Here is a 9,668-nt window from a genome sequence, read left to right as displayed (position 1 = left end):
CTCCTTCGGGTAGTGAAGGGTGGGGTACTATAAATCCAATCTCCTCCTCCTCCTGTTCTTTTTTTCTTTCTCTTTCTTTCCTTCTCCTTCTTTCTTTCTTTCTTTCTCTTTCTTTCTTTCTTTCTTTCTTTCTTTTTTTTTCTTTCTTTCTTTCTTTCTTTCTTTGATTTATATCCCGCCCTTCCACGTGGGCTCTTCTTCGTCTTCTTCTTCGCAGTAACGGCTGTGGCCCACATTTTAGACTAGATGTGAAAAGGATACCCAAGTATGAAAACTCCTTCACTCGCTGGATTTCTTCCTTATTCAGAATCCATCTGAGCACTGAAGGATTCCTTTTTTCTTGTTCTTTTTTTGAAAAATGCAACTACTTAAGTTCTCTGGTAGTTTATTTTCAGGCATTCCTTCATACAATATTCCGAGAATTCTTTGTAATGATCTCTGCAAATCAGCTCTTGTTCCAAGAGAGCAAAGCAGTGTCATCAGCATAAAGCATAATTGGAACGTTGTAATTAGCCAAACGGGGAGGAAGAGAAAGCTCATTAAAGGAAATCAAAAGATCATTCATATGTAGGCTGAACAAAAATGGGGCCGAAAGGCAGCCCTGCCTAACCCTTTTATCAAGGTTAAATAGCTCAGTCAGCTCGCTGCCATAGCTGTAAGGTCCACATAAAGTTGCTGCTTGAGCCTTGACAACCTGTTATCAATTGTGGCGTCAACATGGCAAATGGGGTTCAATGTGGCCAAGTGCAAGGTGATGCACACTGGAGCCAAAAATCCTAAATATAAATACACGTTGATGGGGTCTGAACTGGCAGAGACTGATCAAGAGTTGTAGTAGATAACTCACTGAAAATGTCGAGACAGTGTGTGACTGCAATAAAGAAGGCCAATGCTATGCTGAGGATTATTAGGAAGGGTATTGAAAACAGATCAGCCAATATCATAATGCCCCTATATAAATCAATGGTGTGACCTCATTTGGAATACTGTGTGCAATTCTGGTCACCACACCTTAAAAAGGTTATTATAGCTTTGGGAAAAGTGCAGAAAAGGGCAACTCGAATGATAAAAGGGTTGGAACACTTTCCCTATGAGGAAAGGTTAAGGCGCTTAGGGCTCTTTAGCTTGGAGAAACGACGACTGAGGGGTGACATGATTGAGGTTTATAAGATTATGCATGGGAAAGAGCAGGTAGAGAAAGAGGTACTTTTCTCCCTTTCTCACAATACAAGAACTCGTGGGCACTCCATGAAATTGCTGAGCGGTCGGGTTAGAACGGATAAAAGGAAGTACTTCTTCACCCAAAGAGTGATTAACATTTGGAATTCACTGCCACAGGAAATGGTGGCGGCTACAAGCATGGACGGCTTCAAAAGGGAATTAGATAAAGATCATGGACAGAAGGGGCTCTGGGGCAAGTGATGCTCTGTCTTCTTGGTGCTTGGGGGGGGTCAACAGTGGGAGGGCTTCTAATGTCCTGGCCCCACTGCTGGACCTCCTGATGGCACTGGTATTTCTGGCCACTGTGTGATACAGAGTGTTGGACTGGATGGGCCTTTGGCCTGATCCAACATTGGCGTCTCTTATGTTCTAATATTCTTATGTCATGTGTTGCAGCTTTTCCCAGAGTCTTGTTTCAGGGATGGTATCAAAAACCCCTTTCAGATTAATAAATCCTATGTAAAGGGTGCTGTTTGGGAAATTGGTGTGTTTTCCTATCAGGCTAGTTTCTTGACTGTGTTTTGCTCTGCTAAGGGTTTTTATTTATTTATTTTTCACATTTATATCCCGCCCATCCCCTACATAAACAGGCTCCGGGTGGGTCAGAATATTTCGATAAATACAATAAAATTTAAAACACATTAAAACATATAAAATCAATGCTTGCTGTAGGGAGAATCCGGCCCATTGATGTAACTAGGTATGGCCAGTTATCAGTGGGTGGGAGATCACAACCAGGGGGGACTATACGTGGACGCCCGCTGCCTCAGGCAAAGGCCTGTCGGAACAGCTGCGTCTCGCAGGCCCTGCGGAATTGAATAAGATCCTGCAGGGCCCTGATCTCAATAGGGAGCGTGTTCCACCAGGTGGGGCCCAGGGTGGGTAAAGCCCTGGCCCTGGTGGAGGTTCCAGAGGAGATCTGGGAAATTACAGGCCAGTCAGTCTGACGTCGATACCGGGTAAGTTGGTGGAAACCACAAAGGCTCCTAAGTAAGCTCAAAAATCATGGGATAGAAGGACAAGTTCTTTTATGGATCAAAAACTGGCTAGTTCATAGAAAACAGAGAGTGAGTGTAGGTGGGCAATTTTCTCAGTGGAGGGTGGTAAGCAGTGGGGTACCGCAGGGATCAGTACTTGGTCCACTGCTTTTTAACTTGTTCATTAATGATTTGGAGTTGGGAGTAAGCAGTGAAGTGGCTAAATTTGCGGATGATACGAAGTTGTTCAGGGTGGTGAAAACCAGTGAGGATTGTGAGGCACTCCAAAGGGATCTGTCAATTTTGGGCGAGTGGGCGTCAACATGGCAAATGGGGTTCAATGTGGCCAAGTGCAAGGTGATGCACATTGGAGCCAAAAATCCTAACTATAAATACACGTTGATGGGGTCTGAACTGGCAGAGACTGATCAAGAGAGAGATCTTGGAGTTGTAGTAGATGTCGAGACAGTGTGTGACTGCAATAAAGAAGGCCAATGCTATGCTGGGGATTATTAGGAAGGGTATTGAAAACAGATCAGCCAATATCATAATGCCGCTATATAAATCAATGGTGCGACCTCATTTGGAATACTGTGTGCAGTTCTGGTCACCACACCTTAAAAAGGATATTATAGCTTTGGAAAAAGTGCAGAAAAGGGCAACACGAATGATAAAAGGGTTGGAACACTTTCCCTATGAGAAAAGGTTAAAGCCCTTAGGGCTCTTTAGCTTGGAGAAACGACAACTGAGGGGTGACATGATTGAGGTTTACAAGATTATGCATGGGAAAGAGCAGGTAGAGAAAGAGGTACTTTTCTCCGTTTCTCACAATACAAGAACTCGTGGGCACTCCATGAAATTGCTGAGCGGTCGGGTTAGAACGGATAAAAGGAAATCCTTCTTCACCCAAAGAGTGATTAATACATGGAATTCACTGCCACAGGAGGTGGTGGCAGCTACAAGCATGGACGGCTTCAAGAGGGAGTTGGATAAGCATATGGAGCAGAGGTCCATCAGTGGCTATTAGCCACATGGTATAGCTAGGAACTCACAGGCTGGGGCAAGTGATGCTCTGTATTCTTGGTGCTTGGGGGGGGTCAACAGTGGGAAGGCTTCTAGTGTCCTTGCCCCACTGCTGGACCTCCTGATGGCACCTGGTATTTCTGGCCACTGTGTGACAGAGTGTTGGACTAGATGGGCCATTGGCCTGATCCAACATTGGCTTCTCTTATGTTCTTATGAGGTCAGGTGGACGTCCTTTGGGCCAGGGATCACCAGGAGATGTTGACTCTCAGAGCGTAACACTCTCCGTTTACACCATTTTAAATTGTGTCTGTTTGGTTTCAAATGATCTTAAATGGTTTCATTTTTAATCCTTTAGCATCTGTTGAACTCTATTTATTTGCTGGGGTTTTTTAATTGCTTCTTATCGGTTATTTTATTGGTTTAGAGTGATTAGGTGTTTACTCTGTGTGATTATCAGCCGAGCTGGGTTGGTCAGTGTCCCAGCTGTGTGTGATTGCTTTTGTGGAGATTGTTTAATGCTTAATGTTTAATGTTTGGTTCAGTCTTATCTGCTTCATTGCCTTGGTGTTTCTTCTTTGATATCTTGGCAGCCCGATATTCAGTTTATTTTTGGTACGTATTGGCTGGGCCGGCTGGGACAGACTGGGTGGTGACGCGGCTATAGGTAGTAACATTCTGAGGAGATTGTTTTAACTTTTAAAACTTTGTTAAAACTTGTTGTATATCTTATTTGTTAGCCATGTCTAACTAAGTTTATTATCCCACTGTCCTTTTATTCCTTCTCATCATCCCATTCTGATATCTTTGAGTGATTTATTGTTAGTACCACTGTAAGGCTAACCTTGGCTAATATAGATAGCCCAGATTGTTTCTCCTTCAATTTGCCGGTTGTTTTCTATCAAATGATATAGAACTAGACAATACTCCAAGGTTCCTGAACCCTACATGATCCTGGCCCAGAATGCCACCCCATTCAAGCCAATGAGTTAAGGCATCTAGCAAATGCAAAGTGTATAGTTTGCCCAAGGAAGATAATAAACTGATTGGATGATAGCAGCTTGGGTCCAAGCATTGACCCTTCTTGAAGATATAGGCACTATTATTGTGTGCCTCCCAAATTTTCGGTTGAACCCAGACATCTCATGTTTATTTGCGAAAACAGCAGAGAAGAAGAAGAAGAAGAGATTGGATTTATACCCCGCCCTTCACTTGGGAGTCTCAGAGCGGCTTACAAACGCCTCTCCCTTCCCCTCCCCACAACAGACACCCTGTGAGGTGGGTGGGGCTGAGAGGACTCTGACACAAACTGCTCTTTTTCAAGGACAGCTGTGCCAGAGCTTGTGACTGACCCAAGGTCATCCAGCCAGGTTGCAAGTGGAGGAGTGGGGGAATCAAACCCGGTTTTCCCAGATTAGAGTCCGCGCACTTAACCACTACACCAAACAGGATCTCTGCCCAACGAGATGGATTTAATTTGAATTATTGTTTGGGATAAGGTCTGCTCCAGGGGCCTTCCCTTAATGGAGGCAATGGATCAAGCCTTCATCTTGGGAAGGGGTCACCTCAGCCCAGTAAGGAAGAGGGCTGTTGGGTTCAGCTTTCTCTGATATAAAAAGTTTGCTCAGAATAGCAAACAGGCTTTTAAAATATGACTCCCAGACTTCTGGATGAATACAGAAGTGAATGCTGCCATACTTTCTAGTGCCAATATTAATAATTGCCCAAAATGCCAAGTTGTTATTTTTTACAGCCAAAATTAAATGTCCTCAATTCTTATATAAGTTCCCATTGTTTTTATACTTTGCTTTATTAGATCTCTATAGTATCTCTTAAGAACGTAAGAGACGCCAATGTTGGATCAGGCCAAAGGCCCATCCCGTCCAACACTCTGTGTCACACAGTGGCCAGAAATACCAGGTGCCATCAGGAGGTCCACCAGTGGGGCCAGGACATTAGAAACCCTCCCACTGTTGACCCCCCCCCCAAGCACCAAGAAGACAGAGCATCACTTGCCCCAGAGCCCCTATCTATACCTTGTGGCTAATAGCCACTGATGGACCTCTGCTCCATATGCTTATTTAATTCCCTTTTGAAGCCGTCCATGCTTGTAGCTTAAGAGACAAGAATTCCCTCTGAACAGGTATGGTATTATTGCTCTTAAACTCCCTATGTTTTCACTGTAGTTCTCTTTCGAGAAGTTTGCACTACTTGTCAAACCATGTACCAGAATTTTGGGGGCCCAGGGGCTTCGCAAAAGGAGCACTGTCAGGCATAATTTTAGAGTACGAAGCCTTAAAGAGAGACAAAAGCCTACACAGGATAGTGAGAGAGCTCCTAGCTACATCAGACCCAAGTAATGATCTCCTTAAAGATAACACTCCTGGGGATACCATCATATCTTGGGCGAGGTGAGCAGTGTTGTCATTCAAGCAGATTTGACATCGGGAGTTTTGATTCTGGCATATACAGTCTTGCCTGACTACAGAGAGTTTGACATAAGGCATATTCATGTGCAAAACAATAGGGAGATGATCACTGCTGTGCAGTTCTGGTCACCACACCTTAAATACTGTGTGCAGTTCTGGTCACCACACCTTAAAAAGGATATTATAGCTTTGGGAAAAGTGCAGAAAAGGGCAACTCGAATGATAAAAGGGTTGGAACACTTTCCCTATGAGGAAAGGTTAAAGCTCTTAGGGCTCTTTAGCTTGGAGAAAAGACGACTGAGGGGTGACATGATCGAGGTTTATAAGATTATGCATGGGAAAGAGCAGGTAGAGAAAGAGGTACTTTTCTCCCTTTCTCACAATACAAGAACTCGTGGGCACTCCATGAAACTGCAGAGCGGTCGGGTTAGAACGGATAAAAGGAAGTACTTCTTCACCCAAAGAGTGATTAACACATGGAATTCACTGCCACAGGAAGTGGTGGAGGCTACAAGCATGGACGGCTTCAAAAGGGAATTAGATAAGCATATGGAGCAGAGGTCCATCAGTGGATATTAGCCACAAGGTATAGATAGGGGCTCTGGGGCAAGTGATGCTCTGTCTTCTTGGTGCTTGGGGGGGGGGTCAACAGTGGGAGGGCTTCTAATGTCCTGGCCCCACTGCTGGACCTCCTGATGGCACTGGTATTTCTGGCCACTGTGTGACACAGAGTGTTGGACTGGATGGGCCTTTGGCCTGATCCAACATTGGCGTCTCTTATGTTCTTATGTTCTTATGCCTCCAAAGGACGAAACTCCCAGGAAGCTGGCCAATGAGCTGAGATCAGAAGAAACAATTAAATAATATATAACACTAACTCCCTTGAAGCCCAAGGATATGGAAGATTTTTGAGGGGGTCACAAGCAGTCCCTTATTATTCACGCCTGAATTCCTAGTTGTTGGGATCAAGCTTGGATATGAATCTTTTTTTTTAACTGGGGAAAGATGTATGAAAGGTTGTGTATACTGTGCAAACGAACAACAGCAACAAAATACTGCCTAGGGGTGATTTTATTCCCCTTTGTTGGTTGTAGGAGACTGGTTTTGGTGCAGAAGAACGGAAACATCTTTTAGGGATAATTTCATGTGAAGTGAACCACCGCTGTTTGTTAATAATCAAAGCAGAAACATGGAGGGGAACCAAACGGAAGCTTAAGCCGGTTTTCTCTAATAGGGCAGGAAGGACCTAAAAAAAAAATCACGTTGACATCTCTGGGAGAGCAATTAAGGGGATAAGCCAAATGCTCCTTAATGAGCTTTCCCCTTTCCAATCAATAATTCTCCCTCAAAAGGGGCATATGAACAGTTATATTTTACAAGTTTCTAGCACCAGAGAGGTTCCTGTAGGCTCCCTAGATGGTAATTTTAGCCTCCTTGAAAATTGCTTTGAGTACAGGAATGGGTTTCAGGTAGAACCATCCTGAGATACGGTCTGACGCACACACCCCAACTTGATAGGGTTCGGTACAAGGCACTGGTTTTTATTGTAAATCTTTCCTAGAGTCTCAGAAATTAGAAAAGTCTGAAAGTCTGGAAGCTGAAGGGTATCCTTCTCAGGGCATAAATCCTTTTTCTCAGTGAGTAAGTCAGGAGAGGGCAGCATGGAATTATGTTTAGGCAGTGTAAGATTATGAGTTAGCACTGAAGAATTAATTTGTAATTCATTTGCCTCTGAGAAAAGAAGTGTTATCTTGTAAAGGCAAAAAAGGATTACTAGTTTTAATATAGTCAAAGAAGGTAGCCAGCTTAGAGAGATCCAGCAGCTGGTTAAAATAAAACAAGTTAATTATAAGTTTTAAAAGCTCTGTTATAACTCTAGAGGGTATTTAAAAATTGCTCCCCACCCCATCACCGGGAGAGAGGTAAAAACTAAATTACAATTAGCACAAAAGGAGCTAAATTGCTTAATCACTGGGAGGCAGAGGCAGACTGACAAGAATCTATTGATACTGATCTATTGATAATTAAGTCAGATAATAGCCTAGCCAAGTGCAGTTAATTAGTACAGCTGGCACAAAACCAGTTTAACTAATTAGATGAATAATAATTCTAAAGCTTAAAATGAAATGCATAGTGCACAGCTCATAAAATACAAAAAAACCCAAATGAACAAACCCCCCCCCAATGAACAAATATATGCATAAGGTCAACACAACAATATTAGTTCCTCAGAGGAGGAAAATGGTAGAGAAGAAAGAGTGAGAGAGATAATGAATAATGTGGTAACAAAAAGAGCACTCGGTGTGAAAAATCCTTTGAATTGTTTTTCCAGCCACTCCTACCACACCCATCCCACACTGGAGAGGGAAGGGATACTTCAACACTGAACTTACAAGACAGATAGCCGTGTTTGTCTGTAGCCGGCGAAAAGAGTAAGAGTCCAGTAGCACATTAAAGACTAACAAAATTTGTGGCAGGGGATGAGCTTTCGTGAGTCACTGCTCAGGCCACACAGATCAGTTCCCCTGGAGCAGTGAGTGGGGACTCACAAAAGCTCATACTCTACCACAAATTTCGTTAGTCTTTAAAGTGCTCCTGGACTCTTGCTCTTTTCTGCTGCTACAGACAGACGAACGCGGCTACCCATCTTGATCTAGCACATTCTGACTTTCTCTGAAAAAGTGAGCAGTGACACACAAAACCTCCTCCCCTGCCACAAATTTTGTTAGTCTTTAAGGTGCTCCTGGACTCTTACGCTTTTTTTACTGCTACTGAACTTACCAGGCGGAGATAAAAGGGGGAAAGAAAACAAGCCAGAATAAAAGCTCAGTAAAGTAGAGCAAAGGTAAAGTACTAGAGCTAAGATAAAGGGAATTGAAATAAATTGATAAAAGCTAATATAATATGACATTAAAAATAAACGCCCCAGAGACAGAGCAGTGCCTCGTAACGTCCTGCAACAACACTCCGGAACCGGAAGTCCTCAGAAGCGCCATTTGTCCTCACCATAGCCTTTATTAATTTTTTCAAAGACTGGGAGCTTGGGCCTCTCCGCAAAGGCCTCTGCTTGGTTCACCAAAGCCTCCTTTACCGCCTCATAGCCCGTCAGAATGACCATTTTCTGGAATCCCATTTCGAAGCTGAAGACAGGACCGTACCTCTTGGATAACTGAAATGTGATTTTTTTAAAAAAAGTGGGGGAAAAACAGATCAGGTCTTCAAGAGAGTGGACAGCATACTCACAACCAGTTTAGTATCAGTTCAAACACCACACCCCTGGGTAAACAAAAACATTTAAAACCGGCACCGATCATTTGACAAAAAAGTGGCAAGCAGAAGTTTCCCTGCATTTTGTGGCTATTCACGTAATCAGTACACACAACAAGGCTTTTAAGTAGGGTCCCCAAGTTCTGGCTGGGAAATTCCTTGAGATTTGGGAGTAGAGCCTGGAGAGGGTGGGGTCTGAGCAGGGGAGGGACCTCAGTGAGGTATAATGCCATAAGGTCTGTCCTCTGAAGCTGCCATTTCCTCCAGGGAAACTAATCTGTGCTGCCTGGAGATCAGTTGTAATTCTGGGAGATCTCCAGACCCCCACCTAGAGGTGGCACTGGCAATCCTACAGATAAATCTTAATAATCAGACAGACCAGGTTCATATAGGAGATGACAGTCCTTAAAGTACCCAGTGTCCTTATCCTCATCCTCCCCTCCTGGTCTCCTTCCTAGGTTGGAAGCTTTCAAGAGGCTGGGGGACTAGGGTCCATGGTTGACTTTGGACCCCATGAGCAGGGCATCCTGCCCCTTCCACTCCTTTCATCCTTTTAAATTTGCTGCCACCACCTGGATTTGCCTCCCCCATGCCAAAAAAAACACCTCCCTTCCAGTGGACTGGTGTTGTGAAAGTGAGGAGTTCTGTTTATGTGTGCATATGAGGTAATTATCCCTCTCCTTTGAGCCCCTAGCTAAATCCTCTCTCTGGACAAGAAGGAGGAGGAAGAGGAGGAGGAGGAGGAGGAGGA

At 43.9% G+C, this 9,668-nt stretch overlaps 1 protein-coding gene across 1 annotated transcript in view; it reads right to left on the bottom strand.

The window, feature by feature from the left end:
* Nucleotides 1-9,668, bottom strand: part of LOC107110454 (cytochrome P450 2K1-like) — a 32,522-nt gene that overhangs the window by 19,713 nt on the left and 3,141 nt on the right. The window contains exon 2 of the mRNA XM_015411240.1: nucleotides 8,657-8,819. Within this exon, the coding sequence (XP_015266726.1) occupies nucleotides 8,657-8,819 (163 nt within the window). The remainder of the gene's footprint in view (nucleotides 1-8,656; nucleotides 8,820-9,668) is intronic.

The sequence above is a fragment of the Gekko japonicus genome, unplaced genomic scaffold (genome assembly GCF_001447785.1).
Source record: "Gekko japonicus isolate JY-2015 unplaced genomic scaffold, Gekko_japonicus_V1.1 scaffold1595, whole genome shotgun sequence".
In the NCBI taxonomy this organism is placed as follows: Eukaryota; Metazoa; Chordata; class Lepidosauria; order Squamata; family Gekkonidae; genus Gekko; species Gekko japonicus.
The sequence above is the reverse complement of the archived record's forward strand: the minus strand, read 5'-3'. Positions and strand labels throughout refer to the sequence as shown.